Source organism: Pieris brassicae, chromosome 3 (genome assembly GCF_905147105.1).
Source record: "Pieris brassicae chromosome 3, ilPieBrab1.1, whole genome shotgun sequence".
NCBI classification, from domain to species: Eukaryota; Metazoa; Arthropoda; class Insecta; order Lepidoptera; family Pieridae; genus Pieris; species Pieris brassicae.
Genome location: NC_059667.1, coordinates 9,200,669 through 9,221,690, shown reverse-complemented (window position 1 = coordinate 9,221,690; position 21,022 = coordinate 9,200,669). Strand labels below are relative to the sequence as shown.

The window sequence follows — 21,022 nt, the reverse complement described above, 5'->3', positions numbered from 1 at the left end:
TTTTAATGTTTTCTAGATAAATCCCCGACAACGTAGTCGTCCATAGTATTAAATAACTTACATAACTGGCATTGGTAACAGGGATGATTGAACACTACTACTATTTCTTTAATAACCTTTTATATGATCTTTAAAGCAAAATTCCTAAAAGATGCCTCTTAACCTGACGTTGAACATTAAATTCTTCTCTGTTACTTTTATTCCCATGGCTTACCCAGTAAGTCAAAGACCTTTCAAATATAAGCTTCTATATACTATATGTAGTACATACTTACATAGGTACCAATTCTATAAGATATTATACTACAAAGTTATCATTATCTTAATATAATTATGGTCTTAATGCGCGGCAATTCTCATACAAGTTAGTTTAAATGTATGTCAGGTCAAGCAATCCAGGTCATGATTTGAGTATGAATGTGTGTTAGAATTCTATGCATAAAATCAAAATGTCTATCATCTCTCTAGAGAAATTTGAACTAATTGCACCGACTGTTTTATCAATATGTGCCTGTTTTCTAATCTTTATGGTTTCCCATAGATAATATAAAAAATGTAAAATTATTAAACGTCGTCGTCCGGTATATATACGGTGAAATTACTCATAGTCACACGGGACTTGGGTTCGGTTTTTGTATAAATTAAAATCCGCATTAATATACATTGTTCGAGTTTAGATGAACAGGTATAGCAATATAAACACACTGTTGCAATTATACGAAGAAAACCTTCAACGAAAGATTAAGTTGATAGAAATTTTTCGCTTGTGTCGGACATTGGATCCTTAGGGAATTTAGAGTTAGAAATAGAAAGCGCAACCATTTGTTCACTATACCTCCTACATAAATAGACAGTCAGTCCAAATATATAATATTATCCAACCCACCATAGCCAAAGCGATCTGGAGAGCATTTATTACTAAACTGTAAATGCAATGGACTGCATGTGTGTGGTTTTTTTGCGGTACTGGGTAGTTTTATGATTAATTAATTTTTTTCGGATATATATATATAGTATACTTAATACTGAAAATCTAACCTACTAATATATCGTAACACAATAATAACTTAAATAAGTAAATTATAATTATAATTCGTTAACTTATAAATTCTACAATGCAATGTATATTACAAATACGCAATAAATGTCCTTTCTGATTCACCATAAATAAGTATGTAATATTGTATAGGTATAAATGTTGTTCAACTTCCTCATGAACCTTAATTACTACCAATTTTTACAAGACACACGGGTCTTATTCGACTCTCGACAATATTAACACAGGAAATAACATGGCCCTTACGTGAAATTATTAACGGTTTCACGTTAATAATTTCACGTAAGGGCCATGATATTTTTAGATTCTGTTCATAACAGAAAATGAGGTTTTAGACTGTTTGATTTCGTCGCAATAATGATTTTAGGATTTTTAGGAACTGATTATATGCAATTTGTATTAACCACTGAGAGCAGTGTTGGCTTAGTGGTCACTTTCTGTATATATATATGCGCATTTAACATTCGCTCGAAACCGGCTTGCCTTTAACCCGTAAAATAAAAATCGACGTCGTGTATCAGGTACAGGAGGCTGATCACCTACTCGATTATTAGAATTAGAATGATCATAAAACAGATACAATAATCTGAGGCCCAGACCTAAAAAAGTTGCCGCGCTATGGATTTATTTATATTATTTTTTACGCTACGCCTGGAGTCAGCAACTTTATGTTGCTACAATTCTGTATAAAGCATTACTCCAAGTTTCTTAGCTGTTGTTCTAAGACTGCAATCTTGAACATTGTTGTCACAGTCAAATATATAGTAATGGAGCTTTTCATTACTTTGGACTTTGGGGTTGTAATCAATACTATATTATACTTGCAATATTGGTGTGTTTAAGCGATATAGGGTCCATACAAATTTACACATATATATATATATATATATATATGTGAATTGATTTTAACTATAATGTCCAAATACCATGATCGTAAATTTGTATGGACCCTATATCGCTTGAACATATAACTTAATATATATATAAAAGAATTTCTTTTTGTTTGTCTCTCTAAAACTCGAGAGTATCTGGACCGATTTGGCTAATTATGACATTCAAATATTTGTGGAATTTCAGGGAAGGTTTATACGGGAAACATAAATAATAAGTAAAGAAAATTACTAAAATAACAATTCAATTTTAAAATAAATCTGTTGCTGTTGTGTCTGTCTTTTTAGAAATAAAAAGTTTTACTTTGGTGTCATAAAATTCACCTTAAGAAATGTATGTTAATAGCCGTAGTTTCCAAGGGTCTTCGATCTGTTAAAAAAAATTATAAAATTTGATACAAATTATAATAAATGTTTTGGTGAATGAAACTCATAGGGTCATCTATTAAAATATAAACCACTGCTCAGTCTAATCATAATTTAAATGAAGAGAGTTTCATGTTTCCTTCTTACTTCGAAAATGACTCAACACTTTTATAAAAAATAGTAAGGCGAATCGCGTGAATTGTTCCGTATAGCTGCTTAGAAACATATTCTTTAATATTCAAATTACAAAAGCTTATCTATTTTTCTTTTGAACGTAGTAATATCCAACAGAAAGTGTCACTTTGTATAATAATTCCATTATCATATAGAAGAGAATATTTAAAAATAGTCTTTTATTCATTCGTTTACTTAAAATAAAATACTGAGTTGAAAGACAGCTTAATATAAGAATTTTAATTAAAGATGTGTTATCCTAAAATTTCTTCTAAAATTATTACAAAACAGATAAAGGTTATCACTTTAAGGAAATACATATTGATGCCCAGTGTATGGACAAACAAACAAAATCTATAATACCTTCGCCATGTAGCTCTCTTGCCTCCGTCAATGTTTCAGCCATTTTGGGCCAGATAGAATGTCGTTGATCCCTAGGAGGATGGGATGGGGTTTGGTAAGGGGTGCTACTTGTGTGGACACGTTAGCTACGTCTGAAGTCCCTCGGACAAGCATAAAAGCTGGGGCAGCCGCAGAACAGGCGGAAAATAATTAACGTGTCACAGAGACTTTCCTCCAACTTCGATTTTGTTCCCTTTGGAGTAGATAGTCTAATTAAAAAGTAGAGTTAGCGCCTGGTAGTTAGTACTGGTGACCCCAGTGCTTTCCTCGCTCAAGGAATAAGTATCGCAATACAGCGAATAACTGCTTAAACACTGAAATAATGCCACAGGGACCAAACTTTTTTAATTTATTTTAATTTTCTATTTATTAAATTTTAATTATAAATTATATATTTTGATTATCATTATATTATGTGGGTTAAGAATATTGCAAATACTGTATATTTGTGTGTTAGAAATAAATGTATTCTTCATTGTATAAAACAACCGCTTTCCACTGTTTATGCGCTTAATATATCACGTAATAATCAATTTTGCTAAACAGGAAATGACAAATCTCATTACTACTCATTACACTACAATACTCTTTAAATAAAATGCGTTTACGCTGTGATGAAAAGGGACATCTGAGTAATAACGTTTTTTTATTAATTTTTTTACAGAATAATAAAATCTTAATCGTGATATTATGTTACACTTGAAAAGCACTGTTGTTTGTATCAATGTAACCATAGCAGTCTTGCTTAGGAGCGCGACAAATACTTATAAAAGTAGTTCTTCGACTTACTTTTTATGTTGCGTAACATTATCTAGTTACCAGGTTTTTTACTAATATACGGTTAATATTTAAATAAAAAATAACAGGTGACAACTGTTTTAATTTTTATGAATAACTGATGTCGGCTTTACGCCTATTATGATTATGGACAATACTTTCGTGACCGTTCAAAAACATTGTAAACGTTAAACATACACATTGTTACAATTCAAGGTTACTTACGGATTCATATTTGCATAATGTATTGGGCACACACATGTTTATGACTTCATGAAGTTACGTGAATGTTTTGTTCTAAGTAATCATTTACATCGTCACTGGTCTCATTCATATAAGATTATTTCGTTTAATCTTTTGAATTCTGAATCATTAGTTTTCCATGTAATAAATAATTGTAACCCTACAACACGTGAAAGTTAAGGAAAATATTCAAAAAAACATTAAAGAATAACGAAATTTTACGTTACTATCAACTCTACTTATTCGAAAGTCAAAAGCCATAAAATCCAAATTTAAAAACCAGATTTTAAAAAGAGCAATGATGGCCTAGTGGCTTCTGCTTTGTTCCCGAAGGTCGTAGTTACGACCCCCAGCTGTGCACTAATGGACTTGACGATGTACGCATGTAACATTTGATCGAACGGTGAAAAAAAACATCGTGAGGAAACCGGCTCGCCTTAGACCCAAAAAGTCGACGGCGTGTGTCAGGCATATTAGATTGACAAATGACCATGAAACAGATACAGAACTCTTAAGTCTGCTAAAAAGGGTGTAGCGCCACAGTTTTATATATGTAGTACAAAAATAATAAACACACGATTTTAAAAGTATATTACGATGATATTTCCGGTTCAGTCATTCATTATAAATCTAACTGAAAGCTAATTAAGGAGAAGCCGTGGCCTAAAATATAAGTTAATCTGGAGCCGATCGGCTAATGCGTTTATTATCGATTTATCGACAGACCCGTTCGAGTTTCCTATTAAATTGCATTAGGAAATTTGCTGTTATAAACTTCTAGTATTATAATAAAGTTTTCATCTTAGTAAATCCATCTTATACATTTGAATAGTTTTCAGCACTCTAGGAAAACACATCAATAAACTGTCACCACTTTAATAGAGTGACTGTTAGATGTGTTATTGTACACTTTTACATTTTACCCACCCGCATTTATACCACAAAGGTAAACCTATAAAGGCACATTACAAATCATGTACTAAAATCTTTCGCATGAATCTCATTAACATAGTACAGTAGATTTTTTTATGGCGGAAAGACAGATTGACAGACGCGGGACGTACTTTGATTTATTCTAGTAGTGATAATATATATTTCTTAAACGTTTAGATGGGAATGACTTAATTCTGAATCCAACTTATTACAAAAAACTCGTAAAAGTTAAACTGTAATATCATTTAAAGATTAAAGGCAAAAATATAACATTACGTTATACAGTGTCAACATTGTGTAGCCCTTAACTTTAAACTCCCAAAATACACAATCCCATACATAATTAAAATTCGGGCTTCTTGATCAAACTACTAGTCATACACTAAAATTTATTGTCTATAGAAAAGCATTATATTATTTTCTCAGCATAAATTATATCTGTAGCTATATGTATTTACCGATCTAAAGGCGAGGTGCGCTGACACTGACAAGGGAGCTACTGAGGCATAATCAACCTATCTTCGACATATTTTTTCTAAGGCTGAAATTTATCTACTCACCAGAACCAGAACAAATTATAAAATATACTCTACGACCGGATTCGGTCTATTGAATTAAGAATACAAAGATCGAAGGTAGAAGATAGTTTACAGACAGCAAAAAGTAAAATATGAACAAGATTTACAGTAAATCCCTTGGAAGGAAATATTTTAGTCGGAGCTGAAGCGAAATAATTAGCAAATTAGTTGCTAGATTTTCGTTCGTACTCAAACGGAAACGAAGATTTATTTCTGCGTTTCTTTCGTTAACTTATATATTTGCATGCTCGTCACGGCTATATTGCGGCTTCTAGAAAGTTACGATAATTTTAAATAGTCTACTCAGTTTAGGCATGGAATATAGTAATGTTTATGTTTTTGTAAATGTTTATTTCGGAGACCAAGATACTTTAGGGTCGCAGAGCCAGCGGAGTAAGTAATATGGTAATGTCAAGGTAAAAGTTTTAGCAACATAAGATTACATACGATTTTGCGACAAAAATTTTCTAGTAGTAGTAGACTAGTCCATGATATCTGCGCGAGGGACATTCATATTTAATTTAAAAACTTTGCTTAGATAGACTGTAATGAAATCATATAAGAAATAATGCGAGCTACTAAGCAGAGCTACTGAGCAGTGTATACAATGTTTAGATCCTTTTTCTAAATCTAAATAACAATTAACACAGTTAACAATTTTTGAAATCAAAATTTATAAATAGCGTAAGATTTATTATATTATTTATTTTATTATTATTGATTTATTTATGATTTATTAGATTATAGATTGATTAAAATAAGCGTAGAATCATAGCTATATCCTTCACGTACATTATTGTTATTATTATTAAACCTTTATTGCTGACAAAGGTTATATAACCTAAATATAAACGTTATGACACAGGCCTCTTCCAGCTGCTTCCATTGTTTGCCAATGTTAGCTCTTCATGTCCAAGTTTTGCCTCCTCTTCCTAACATCGTCTTCCCATCTCTCTGTCTTCCTCTTTTCCTTTTTCCAACTCGTGGTTGAAATTCTATAATAATTATTATTAATTTCAACCAGTTAGAAATTGCACGTCCAATACATTACACTATCTAAAGAATATTACCATGCTTTATCCATTTTACTAATCGTTAGATACTAATGTAGGAAAAATAGCTATGTCCAGAAAGTTTTGTTTTACGACTTCCTCACATCGGACTTGTGTCCTGAATTCTATTGTGGAGCTTGTATTTATTTAACATGAAGTGTGTTTACATAAGATATCAAAAACTACTTTGCATAATAATGTTTTCAGAAGTAAGTAGAAGAAATTGTCAACGTTTTCTTGACAATTGAATTCTAAAACTCCAATAGGCTTTGACTTGTTTAAGCCATCACGTAATATGGTTCAAATGAGTTTAATTAAGAATATCAATAGCGCAAAATCACTGCATCGTGACATACACATTGTCACATACATACCCTCACTTTTACACCATCACACATCACAGTCAAATTTTATATATATGTTAGAACCTTTTTGTCAATTATTATGTATTCCATCTTTGGCTATATTTTTAGTGCATTTGTTTGTTATTATATATATTTTTTGGTTGCTGTAGATTACGAAATAAATAAATGGATATCGTTCTTCGTTCGGACTCGCTGATCCTTTCAGTTTTTATGTGGTTATGATCACATGAAAGAATTAGATTCAATTTGGGCTTTTATACAATAGATCGATTTAGCGAAGCAGGCCCAATAGTATAAATGTGGCGAAAGTAAGCGACAAGTGTAATCATTACATGTCCCGGGTGGTGAGAATATACAAATAAAAATAAAATCATGTGCTTTATAGTGTCATGTTGCGTGTCTATGCGCCGTGTTTTAGAGTAGAGTACAGAGATGATGTTTACGAATCACATTCAAACTGTACGCTACTGCATGTCTCGTTTTAAATTCACACCCCTGTTGTTTTCTGTTCCGTTTTGGGATTTTATTTTATTTATTTACAGCGAGACTATATAATATAAATCCCGTAAGACAGTTCTATTATGTACTTTACATTTATTATAACATAATAATTTGAAAACAGCCGATCATTAGACTAATTTGTTTTGTTTAATTTTAAGGCGGCGTTTAATCTTAAATAATTAATTGATACAGTAATTATTGTATAAGTAACTATTTTTAAATAAATGATCGCATAAGTCAAGATATCAATTCAGTGACGAGATTTAATGAAGGGTCTACACTATAGTTCAATGTTTGCTGAAATATAATCTATTTTGACCCTTTGAATAATTTAAAATATTCAAGTTAGTATATAATATAGGCAAAGATAGTTGACTGGAGTAAAAAATTTGGTCTTCTAATCAATCCCAAAAAGAGTAAGGTATTAATTATTGGCAGCCCCTATTTCACGACGAGAATTGATTGGGCCAGGATATCCCCTATCCATATCGATGGTGTAATTTTAAATTTTAGCCGTACAGTAAAAAATTTGGGGGTTTTATTTGATCAAAATTTATCCTGGGAGCAGCATGTTAAAGAAGTTAGCCGAAAATTATACGGTGCCTCCAGTATCCTTCGACGTCTTAGTAATTTTCTTCCCTTTAGTACCAAAACCTCACTGGCGCAATCTCTCCTCCTGCCTTTACTGGACTACGCCGATTCCTGCTCCTCCGATCTTAACGAGGAATTGCTAAATAGACTGGATCGTCTCCAAAATTTCTGTATCAGATTTATATTCGGTCTAAGAAAGTACGATCATATCTCTGCGTTCCGTAAGCGGCTAGGCTGGTTGCCAATTCGTCAGCGACGCGATGCTCATGTTCTTCATCTCCTATATTCCATCCTGTTCAACCCAAAAACTCCTTCCTATCTCAAAAATGATTTCAATTTTTTGGGAGCCCATAACTATAGCTTACGCTCTTCCGAAAATTATACCCTTGAAATCCCATCTCATAACTCCTCCTTTCTTGGCGATTCCTTTAAGGTCTCCGCAGTTAGGCTATGGAATTCACTTCCCGTCCCTATTCGCTTAGCTCCTTCTTTATCTTCCTTTAAATTTCTTCTGTACAAACATTACCTGTCCACATCGTATCCCGAACTTTCTTACTAACTACTAACTGACGTGAGACTTATCTTAAATTATCGTGATTTATGTGTCTTTTTACTCTTTAATGTATCTTTAATATTTTATTCCTGTTTAGTTTTGTTTAATAACTGTGTATTACATGTATTTTGCACTACTTGCCTATCTTATTTAATACATTTATTGTTTTCTTTACTCACAGTGGTTGCCTGGAAGAGATCGCTCGTAAGCGATAAGGCCGCCAGTTGCCCTCCTTTTGATTTAATTATGTTAATTTTTATTTTTATTTTGTAGTGTAACGAAGTGTAAATAAATAAATAAATAAAATAAATAAATAATAAATCATTTTCAAATTCGAGACTATAACTATATTATAATACATTAAGAACTTCACTTCTATCAATACAGGTCAACTTACACTATTTTTCAACATAACAATATCCTTCCTAATTAATTATAGTTTCATTATGGGATTTAATTTTCCCTAAATTCATGCAACCATTTAATAGGACCTCTCATTAGTACGACGATGTAAAAAGGTTTGAGGTCACTAATATAATATAAAGCGAACACTCGTCAAACAAAAATTCCAAATTAAATTTATAAATTTTGTTTAATAAGTGTTTTCTAACTTAGAAAATGGTATACTTAAAAGAACACAGATTATGCTGTCGTAAGAAAACATTTTATTGTTATTGACGAATAAATATATGCTCGATTACAAGTTTCCGGCAAGATTTAATACATTTAAATCAAAATTTAATAGTTTTTAAAAATAAATATATCAGTGGCGCAACAAATTTTATCAGATATCTGTTTAGTGATCAGTTATCAAAATAATAGGCGAGCTTTGGATCTTAGGCAAGCCAGATTCCTCACCTTATTTTATTCCACCGTTCGAGCGAATGTTAAATACGCACCTAGAAAAAATGTAGAAACCACTCTGGGATAAGAGTCGCAAGCAAAACCACCAGGCTAACACTACCCTAACAAAATAAATAAGTACATTTTAAATCATACACTTAAAGTAACTTTTTAATCATAAAAGTAAAAAATATATTACATTTTAAAGTTTAAGAATGTCATGAATTTCGATGTGTAAAGTATTTCCAAATGCATTTCAGATTTCAGAATACATTATTATAAATTGTATTTCTTTTTACAACGCCTATTACAATTACTTATAATAATTGATTAACAAGTGTATTATATCTGTATATATCTGTGCCTATCATTTCTTCGTCATACATTTTCCTTGTAGATCACTATCGTAATTAATTATTTGTACATTATTCACGCTCTATCTTGATAGGCGAATAGTAATTTGAACCAATTAATCAATGTCACTTTTATCGCATGAACTTTGCCTTTTTTATGTTCGAATATCAATCGGGGAAAGCTTATTTGAAAAAAGCTTGTTAAAATGTAACTGGATGCAACCGTTCAATATTGTTTGAATATTTATTATATTTGTATGAAGCCCCAGATTTGACTCAAACATCTATTTTGTTAGTGGGTAGAAAAATGTCTATATAGTTGTTTAACTACTGCGAAAATAAAATTTAACATAATAACATGTTAATTGTATATCTCACGTACTTAACGTATTTATAAAACTTAACAATCAAATTATATTACAAAGCTGATAAGAAAACAGGAAAGTCTCTGCATCGGATTGAGAAACTTTTAATCTTGAGAATTTAATTAAAAGTGTCCGGTCTTTTCCATTAAGATTTAATGCAAAATTCCTAGTGAATAAGTTTATTAATTAATATGCTTTCCTGTCAAATCAAATAATTATGATCAATATTGTCTACTGTTGATTAAAGACCTATGCGAAGATGCCTTATATTTTGTAGACTTTTGTCAAATAATTTAGAATAAAATATATGGCAAGCTGGAAATAATGCTCTGGAGAACTAATAATTAAACTAAATAATTAACTAAACTTTCATTCAAAATTATCGAAAAAGCTTTACAAATTTTTTTATACGTGAGGCCTATATCTGACCTCAGACCCCTATCTAATATTTAGACAATCACTACCATTTATCATATAAACAAACTGCGTGTCAGCAGTAATGAACACAAGGAATATCGCAAATCTCTTTTACTAGTTCCATCATCCGTCTAAGTTCTAAATTATGTTCGACACGCCATATTTCTCCTTGAAACTTCTAGTTCTATTTCATGTATAATAGCTATTTAGATTTGACGTTATAAAAGGGCAAATTTGACCTTTGATTTGACGTAAATGTCTTCGGCCTTTATATAAATAAAGGTTATAAGCATTGTATATATTACATCTTAGTTCGAAGGTCTATCAAAATCCGAACCAAATAAGTTCATTTGTTTAAGTGTATTTAATTTAAAAAATATATTTTAAAATTCAATTATTAGTTAACTATTATTTTATCTTAGTCACTCAAAATAAAAATAAAAATGAGAAACTTCTTTATGACCTTATTTTTCGAAAAATGAAATGCTATATGCAACTTTACAGAAATTAGTTAAATAAAGTTAAACTAGATAAAGTTTAACAAAAGGCTTTTATTATCATAGGCATGACAAATAATACAATTAATTCATTTTACCTTATTGCTACTAAGATTATTACAGAATTTCATTAATTGTAATAGAACTATTACTATCATTGTTATCGTTATTATATATTTTTGTTATTAATGGTTTCAAATCAACCGTGGTAGGGACAAGAAGAAGATGGCACGTAACAGAAAAATATGACGGTTAATATTATTACAACGCCGATAAAGAAGTTTCACTTTAAAAATAAATCATGAAACGAATTCTGTTACATTCAAAATTCAAAATCATTTATGCATATAGGTACACAATGTACACTTATGAACGTATAAGAAATGTATATTAAATGCTTCTAATTTACATTTACTGCCAGTTCTCAAATCAAGGGCGTACAAAGAAAGAGAAGAACTGGCATTAAACTCTTCGCAACTCTTTTTAATCGCCTAGTTTTTGTTTTATACAACGTTTACATTAACAGCAGTAGTCTACCAGCGTCACACCTTATCTCTTCCCATGGCGTATATATTTTCTAAGTATATGATTGTTTAAAATTTTTCAGCCGAATAAATTTATTTAGAAATTTGTATATGTAACGGTGATATTTAATGAAAATGTAACCGAGTCTCGACATCCGGTATTTCTTCAAATTCTCCGAGGAAAATAAGTTTATATTTATTTCCGACAGTATATTTAGAACTTGACCTAATAAGCTTAGCTGATACTCATCAAGGTGACGGAAGTGTATTGCGTGCCTCATAACGATGCACCACAACCTACAATTTCTAAGGTGTTAAAGGTTAACCAAAGGTCAGATAACTTACATAAATCACGAGGCAAAATGGCCAGGTGAGTGAGGTATCTCATTTATTAGCCCGAAGTTCTGAACAGGCTTCATAAATTTGGATTAAATATTGCAGTGTAAAATTTCAGCTGGTGCAATTGTGAATAAAATAAATGTTCATCTAAACAAAACGAAATGAATGAAAAAAATGACAAATCAAGTCGTAAATAATTCATGCATTGTTTTTGAATATATCATGATTGGCATTTTAACTTTTAACCTTTATAACTTCTATTTTAACTAACTAAAAGGTATATTGTAAATAAAAATATTACCGATGCAGCCGGGGCGTATTTCGCAACGCGTAGCCTGCCATTCGCGAACTAGTAAAATTAATTATAATTGGTATAAAAAGTCCCTGGACAATATGGCAGGGGACAGGAGTGTTATTAATTAATAAAAAAATATATAAAAAAAACTAAAAGGTTCCCTACGTGTCATCAGTTCTGTGACGTAATAGACGCAGATGGCTTTAACTTAGAAGTCTGCCATTCGATGTTCGTGAGACAACATATATTTTAGGTAAACAACCTCAATACCGGACTCCCTTTGCAACTGCCAAAAGTGATCTTGAATACGTCATTTATTTACAGCCCATACATGTTTAAATTTCAACAAACAATATTATAAATCTATAATATAATTTAGCCACCTTTACAAAAACCACAGAAAATCTTTTGCTATCTATTAATCCTCTCTATGTATACACTTAAAACATAGTATTAAAAAAATGATTGAAAACTCTAACAAAATCGACTTTATTGTATAAAACACGTATGCAATGTTTCTCACAAATTCTCGCGCTAAAGTTCTAATATAAGCAGACTTGTATGGGTCCAACAATATTCTAAGTGAATAATACTGAGCACCGAGCAGGGATATTCAGAAATTGTATTTTTACGAACGAAGTGCATCGCGTTTCTCGCTTCAACAATAATGCTTTGTTGCAATTTCAACTTTTTTAATAGAAACCTGAGAATTATATTTTATTTTCACTAATACTTTCTGAAATTTCATTTCAATAAATTAAAATAGTGGCCTGTTTCGCAGCTATATTATCTATATTTACCCGTGTTTAGAGTTTCTACATAATACCTATCTTGATGATGGTACTCTAGGGGTTTTCGTAGATATACTTTCGGATTTTTCTTCTTAGAAAAATATCAGATTTTTATTCAATAGGTCTACTTATAAATTGTAATAAATGTTAGACATATTTGCATGCGGAAAATGTTGACTCCAGAAACACTTTACTGACAAAACAATAACACAAAAAGAAAACTAATGTTCGTTAAAGTGATGTTTGATTCAACCTTTTAGAAAGTTTGTTAATAATTTTCGTAGAAATATTATTAAATAATAATATTAAAATTTTAGTATTCTATTTATTTCATTTTTATGGTTATGTAAATATTAGGTTAGGATTATATCGTAGTATCAATAAATGGTAATCCATTCATATGGTAGTAAAAAAATATATACAAATAAATAGTCTTTTAATATCACTGATAGGTATGCAAAAATTTAAATACATTTAATCGGCACAAAAATAAATAACATTTAAACAAACTTGGAATATAAATTACATATATTTTCTTGAATTCATCAGCAAACTATTGAGACTAGAAATTTAACAGGTTCTTAGTTGGAATTGTGGATTCTTCTTAATTTCAACGTAAGCAAGACTTTAAAGATACCAAAAGAAGAAAAAACTGCAGTTTCCTGAAAACTAAGGGTAATAGATTTTATTCTCGACAAAATATGTCAGTTCTAAAGTTTCATTTAATTGAATGCACGTTTGACGCTATGTCCTAACGTCAAAACGAAAGAATGAACATTAACTTGAATAGGTGAATTTTAATTTTGTCACAAAAACATAAATAAAATATTATATACAGTTATTGTTTAAATAAATTGATATTAACACCGCAATATGACTTGCATCAAGGCAAATACTCGGTTAGCGAACTTTAACATAGCTGTCTCATTAATATTTCAAACACACGTGTAGCTATGTAGTACACAACTGTACTAATCATATACTCAAGAGTATTATCTTCTTTTAGTCAATTACCTACCCTATAACCTATAAAAATATGCATTACTAAAACAGATACGTGTCCTCGAAAGGTTTAATATCTCGTTGGTGTTTTAATTTTTCATGTCGACTAAATTCACTATTTACACTTATTTAAATAAAAAGAGAATGTTGGGCTCATATGTGTGTGATATAATTGGATGATATTTCATTATAATGATCCAGTTATGCTTTCAAGCTTTGTGCTATTTTTCAAAACTAATAGTATATGCATATGTTTTTAATTAAGGATTTTTCAACAAGGGGAATATACCAATTTACGTCAGTTCAAGCATTTTTGAGATATTGGTATCGAGACATTTCTGGAGCGGATGTATCAAATAGGTAATCAACGTTGACAGGCTTGAGAATTTAATTTTAAATACCTTATTGTTTTAAAATGATGCAAATTAAAAAAAAACTCTTAGGAAAATAATCTTTAAGTTACGGTTAACACTAAATAATGTATAATAAAAATGTTATGTACATTACATATAATATAGCATAACGTAATAATAGTATAAATATAGCATTTTATTCAGATTGACTTAGATACACACATAAACATAGATCATTATATTAAACTAGATATTAAAAGGTTAAAAGAAAACTATTCTAATATTTGGATCTTGCTTGATTGATGATCTATTTGCCAGTCGGCGAAGGCCTCCCTCAACCTTTTCCATTCCTATCTTTCATGGGCTACTCTGTTCCACGTCACTCCTGCCATTGTCTGATGTCGTCTTCCGTGATAATAGTAATATGATATAAATATATGTATCATTAAAATTACTGCTATACTTCATTATAGATAGTAAAGTTAATTTAAAATTGAATTAATAATACACAATCAAATTATTCCGTCAATCTGATAGCTTCGCCGAGCACCATTCAGCTTAAATTCCGATCGATTTAGTTATAAAGGACAATCTCCAGCAATTTTATATTGCTAAGGATTTTTAAAGCCTTTGAAGGCTTTAATATATTAAAAGTCCCATTATACTTCACTTATATGTTTTCAGAATTGTATACACAAAATGGATGTTTGAAATTAAACGAATAATTTACTAGTTACTTAGTATTAATTCAACAATAAATAAATATTAATTTCTATTATAATCTAAACATCGATATAATCGAATGTTAATAAATTAACCACTATACGTAATTTTACGTTAATACAATGTTTGAATTTTGTGATTTAGAGCGTTAAGCCAGTAACGCCCTTAAACGCACGTACCAACGAGATATCGTTATTGAACGTTTCAGTGAATGCACAGCTACGTCGTTACAGCTATATTCAACCGTAACAGTACTCTCGCCTTTGTCAATATACGGATTGCAGTAAGCTTTCAAAAAGCTCTCGCCACTAAAACTAGCCATATAGTAGTATTTTCTATGACCTTAATTACATTACTTAACAATATGGAGGTACCATATTGTTTTATGACTATTGTTAAGACGAATAAGTATTTTATAGGAATTTTTGAAGCTAAAGCTCTGTGTCTTATTTTAGAAATTAATAATACTAATAAAGACCGTTTATTTCCAAATACAAATGTTGAATATACAGTTTTGATTTGTTGTAAACATTTTTTATATAAATTTCCTCACTTCTACGTACTATTTATTGTCACCCCTTTACGGGTATAGATCTCCTCTAGCTTTTTCTAAATTTCTCTATTCATGGCTTTTCTTCTCCATTCGCGTCCTGATGCTTCTATATCTTCTTAGGGTCACTTCTACTTCATACTTGTATTAAAAGTCCATCTGTGAATCTGTATACGAGAAACTATTATAATACTAATATAGGGAATGTAACTACTAAATACATTATCCAAATATAAAATATATATAATAAATATATATAAAAATTGGGACGTATAAATATCTATACAATCAGTTGGTTTCCTGAAGAGCATGGAAATATATTTATTAACACACAAATATAGAGCAATTATAATATATATAATTAATAAATATATATAATTTGCATTTTAAAATATACATCATATTATAATGCAAATCTGAAAATAAATTTTGGCAGATTATCTATTTTAATTTATGTACAACTAAGCGTTATTAAGGGAGTTTTTGTGCGCATTACCACTATGTGGAACCAGGTGCCTACTGAAGTACTTTCGAACCAATTCGACTTAGGGTCCTTCAATAAAAGAGGTCTTAACGTCTTTCTTCATCGTTTTAGCAACACAATGTAATGGGCATAGAAAAATCCATTGACGGGGTTGGATGCACGACCTTGCAAATCGCTCCACAACTTAGCGATTTTTAAGGCAGTTTTTGCTGAGTAATGAAGTATTTCCGAATAAAAGGCCGGCAACGCACTCGCGAGCCCTCTGGCATTGAGTGACCATGAGCGGTATCACATAACAAGACAAAAGAACAAAAACAAATACAGGTTCGCTATCTTTTCTGGCACTCATACCATCTCAGTCTGACAGTGATATACAAGATGTGCTATATTTGTATGTACATTCATATATTTTTGCTAGCGAAATGACGTACATGACTATCGAATTCCTTTAAGAAGGAATCATAGAGTGACTCACATGAATCATTGCCAATCATATTTGTTTATCACTGGCCCGTCATTGCCTCTCGTAGCTTTTTATGCTTACAAATTTATTATATACAAAAATAAAATAAAAAGTCGAGATTTTTTAATGATGGTACGATTCATTCGATAATATGATCGATATAGATACGAGTGGCTATTAAACATTAAAATGAAAAAAGTATCTGAATATAAAATGATAAGTTTCCAGCTCCTGGGTCTTGAGTAAAAAATAAATTTAGTATATCTAGTCTGTCTAGAAAAAATCTCATACTAAACACAACATAAAACAAGACAATTTTTTAAACAAATTAATAAATTCACATATTATATATCCTATATAAACAAAAGCCATATAAGTTATATATAAATAATTTTATTTTATATATATTAAACGGTATAAAAGGGAGGTAAGTGTACAATAAACAGTATAAGCTGTCACGATCACGATGCTGAGAGGTCTGTATAAAGTTACACTCGTTATATCCGCATTTGCTTGTAAAGGTTAGACCCCGCCTACTACTTAAAAATGTATACCTCTATGAAGATAAATCTTGGCTGTATACCACGGCGAACCGCCAACGATATCCCAATCACTTCGAAAATATAGTTGCAATTTCCTCGTATCGTTCATAATTGTAATTGTCAAAATCGGAATTAATTACATGATTCAGCTAATTTGCCAGCGCATGTAGTTATTTCGGCGCGGACGCAGACTGGACGTTACGACGCCTACGCAAAGTTTCAACGGGAAACAAAGACGAAACGATTCTTCAGTTCGACGCGAGCTTTCCATTGAATAAGTTCTATCAAAAAATTCAAAAGTGTTTTAGTGAAACTAGAAGCAGGTAGTTGTAGTTCAGTTTCAAATTCCTTTTTTGAAAAATTAAACTCATGTTATTTTCTGTGAAATTCCGCTTTGAAACGTGATTGAAAGTAAGCCAAAACGAAAATCGTTTTCCCATTTTGATACGCCGTTATGCAAATCGTATTTTATGGCTATTCAATAACTTTAACAATGGCTAACAAGTTGTTTCAAATATTTGAGTGTAATTACCGTAGAGGAAACTTAAGAACAATTGCGAAGTTTCTTCAAGGTTCTTTACTGTATTGTAAACGAAACGTTCCCGGGCTTTTCTAGAACATCGATGAACAAAAGACAAACACTACATTATTTAGAGAATAAAAACTTTTCGGGAACGCTGTATAGAACATACCTCGTAAAGTTAATATTTTTGTACACATCAAACAAATCAATATTGCAAAACGGAATTGGCAACAATCCCAATGGCGCAATTTCTTTATATCAATATACAATCCTAATGAACCATCGTTTAGTTGTTTTAAATTTTCGATCCATAATTCCAACATTAATTTTGACAGTTTTACATGACAAACGAGTTATTTAAAACTAAAAAATATTTAACAATTTTAGATAACCTACATAACAATGTCTGAGCATTTGGAAGCTGGCCAACAACTGGTCAAACAGACCATGGATCAAATGATTCAAGAGAAAAAAACAACAGGAACCGTTAGCATACAAGCTCGTCAGGAATTCCGAGAGTCATACCAAGAGAGCTACGAAGAAGAGTACGAGGAAGAAACATTCATCGATCAGTTTGGAAATAAAACAACAAAGAGTGTTGAATCGAGTAGCGAGAGCAAAGAACATTCAAAAAGTGCAGATGTGAGGGTGAAGGCATCCGGTTTAAATGCGGAACAACTTCAGGCCCTGACGGAGTGTGCGAATGAGGCGGGCCAACTCGCGCTTGATTCTAAATCAGCCAATTAACTCATGTAAGGGTAATAAGCATTTATGTTGACACTCGCGTAAGCGTGTTTATAATAACCAATCGTAGTTCGAGTTGAATTTTTTTTTTACGAAATTTTTAATTTGATTGAATTGATACTTATATCGCCTGCCTTTTGTTACAGGTGCCGTTTGAATGAAGTGAGGTGCTCTTGTGGAGTGATAAAGACTGTGTACAGTGTTCCTTATTCTATGTTCTAAATTTGTTATAAGTTTTTAATCAATAAATGTATCAAATCTTAAATGGTGTATTAGTGTGGTGACCGTGTAGTTAGGAAATTCGTAGAAATGGAGGAAGATGAAGATGAGAGGAAGGGTTGGCGACCAAAGCTCGCGGCTTTTAGTTCGCTTAACACTCGAGTCGTTCATTCTTCTTTAGAGGAAGGTGTCGTTCTGCAGCAGGCGTCTGCTGAGTCAACCGATGCGAACACGTCTAGCATATCAGCGGCACAGTTTAGTGATAGAAGCTTTGTGTCTAAAACCAGCACATTCTCGCGAAGTGGTACTTCTAGTTCTAGTCAGGAGGAATGTGAGGTAGCGCAGACAACAATAACAAGTGGTCAGTATTTGGCAGCTGCGCGTGTAGAAACTGCACGATCAATGGAGAGTCTCCGTCCAAGTAAAGATTCGTCGCCGGCGCGCCCTTCCAGCTCGTGTACGTCTGTTCGCGTACATCGCAGCTCATTTCTTACAGCTAGTGAAAGAGATGTTCGCGAAACGAGAGGTGCGCCAGCACGCCGGGCTCTCTCTGGGGAGGATATGGGGAACGCGGAAAAAAGGCGAGGATTGTTTGCAAGTACGGAGCGGCGCGCCTTACAACAGCTCAGCTTGCCCCCGCCTGAGAGGCGACTTACTATTTTAAGCCCACATAGCCCGATGGCAACCAGTGAACTACAATGGCCGACGCCTCCGGGTATTCGGGGCAGGCGAAAAAAAGGAATGGTGCTACCCAAACTAATATTGCCTCGCAGCGATTCAGATGGCTCAGAAGTTTTCTTTGAAAGGTGCTACTTCTTATTATTTAGTAGACGTAATATTATTTAAACAGCACAAATATTATTGGTAATTCAATGCCTTACGCTTATTATTATAGGAACTAATCTGCATTAATTATATCCACGAACATAACATCGTAAGTGATTTTGATTAATTATAATTTCAGTAGCTAAAGACTTATACCAAGGTAATTAAGAGTATATTCTACCGATTAACAGTACAAGTTGTTATAGGAAATGACTATTAAGGTTTAAAGGCTGCTAAGAACATTAGGTAAGTTCTAAGTTCAAAGTTTAAACTTCCTGTTAAACCGCCAAGGAATATTTGTACTTATTACTCGTAGTCATTCTGATATAGGTCGAAGCACTAATCAATTCAATAATATATATATAAGTATACTATAATAATATCAGTTATACACAGGACTTTGGATCGATGTGACATAGCAACTTTTAGCAATAGTGTCAGGAACCTTAGCTCTGCAAAAGTCAAAGTGAAAGCCAAAAATCATTTATTCATATTATAAGGTAAAACAATGTACACTTATGAACGTTAAAAAAAATTCTCCTTAAATGCTTCTAATTTTACATTTACTGCCAGTTCTCAAATCAAGGGCGTAGAACGGAAGAGTTTAGTTATATAATAATTAAGGTATTAATTCAGCGCCGGTACGTAATTTCCAATAGTGATAGCGATTCCAGATTTCAATTTTGCAAATCAACGCTACGGATGCTGAGAAAACTAGATCGAAATTGCATTCAATACATGACATGACTTTTGCCTTCAAACAATTTAAATATTTTAAACGGGTAGCCGGTACGGTAGCTTGTGTTTACAAGTTGAATATTTTCAATATCTTTATCTCTATACTACTACTACTAACTATCGCTTGCAACAAAGTGTTAAAGCAATATTACGACTATTTTAATGTTTTCTTATTTTTGACTTCCTTGGGTGATATACTATAACTGTAATTTTTTTCAAAACTTAAAAAACTATAAAAAAAACATTCGTCTTTATTCTATGGAAATTATTTTGTGAACAATGTTAGTTAGTCTCCCTTGAAATTGATCGCAACAATCATTATCATAAATAAAAATCTTAAAAATTAATGCGACAGTTAAAAAATGTATAAAGAGTAGTAATAATATATCCCTGTTTCACAAAATATAGATTGTTACGTTCTATACTTACGTCAAAAAGTTGTCGTCTGTAATTATGTTTACACAGTGAAACAATTAGATGAATTACGGTTATATAAATTTAGTTATTTTTTAACTATTTACACTAAATACATAACAACATTGTTTATGATACCTATAATTGGATATATCATGTAGTTAGTATCCTACTAATAATACCTCGTTTCATTTTTCCTGAACAAAGAGATTTTGCTTTAACGACTTTGTTCCACGGGGCAAGCGATATATATTATCAATTTCTTTTTATCACACTTACATATCGGTCCATCACAATCATCACAAAACGTGTTACATGTTTGTTTACGACAAATTATTGATGTTACTCTAATAAAACCGTATATGGTGTATGGAGGTCAATATAAAGAACAAGCCTTTATTATTTGTGTTCTGAGTGAAGGCTTGAAGGCTTGTAGCAGCTATGAAATTTTTAAAAACAATTCAGTTCCTGTTAATAAAATAATTTTTCTTTACTTCTATGTTTTTATTCGGTAAACTTTTCAGCATATTAATATT

At 31.6% G+C, this 21,022-nt stretch overlaps 2 protein-coding genes and 1 long non-coding RNA gene across 9 annotated transcripts in view; 2 read left to right on the top strand and 1 right to left on the bottom strand.

Moving 5' to 3' along the window:
- The window catches only part of LOC123706971 (cAMP-specific 3',5'-cyclic phosphodiesterase, isoforms N/G), a 273,282-nt gene that overhangs the window by 145,362 nt on the left and 106,898 nt on the right, over positions 1–21,022 (top strand). For 3 of the 6 annotated variants that reach the window (XM_045656666.1, XM_045656665.1, XM_045656664.1), the window contains exon 1: positions 18,600–19,315. The exons of the other annotated variants lie outside the window; for them this stretch is intronic. In XM_045656666.1, the coding sequence (XP_045512622.1) occupies positions 18,600–19,315 (716 nt within the window). Of the gene's footprint in view, positions 1–18,599; positions 19,316–21,022 lie in introns of those variants that run through there. 6 annotated transcript variants of the gene reach the window in all.
- On the bottom strand, positions 15,450–16,371 carry LOC123706974. The gene is made up of 2 exons (XR_006753449.1): positions 16,031–16,371; positions 15,450–15,701 (listed from the first exon to the last, which is right to left on the bottom strand). It is a non-coding gene; the product is annotated as an uncharacterized LOC123706974 (long non-coding RNA).
- Positions 17,191–18,555, top strand: LOC123706973. Of its 2 annotated transcripts, none has more exons than XM_045656675.1 (3): positions 17,191–17,346; positions 17,934–18,298; positions 18,437–18,555. In XM_045656675.1, exon 2 carries the CDS (start codon positions 17,949–17,951, stop codon positions 18,291–18,293), a length of 345 nt encoding a protein of 114 aa, XP_045512631.1. In that variant the 5' UTR covers positions 17,191–17,346; positions 17,934–17,948; the 3' UTR covers positions 18,294–18,298; positions 18,437–18,555. The 2 variants fall into 2 exon arrangements, with proteins under 2 accessions (XP_045512631.1, XP_045512632.1); XM_045656676.1 differs by having other exon boundaries at positions 17,261–17,434.

Coding starts and splice junctions, on each gene's coding strand:
- LOC123706973 (XM_045656675.1), top strand. CDS start 17,949: ATGTCTGAGCATTTGGAAGCTGGCCAACAACTGGTCAAACAGACCATG.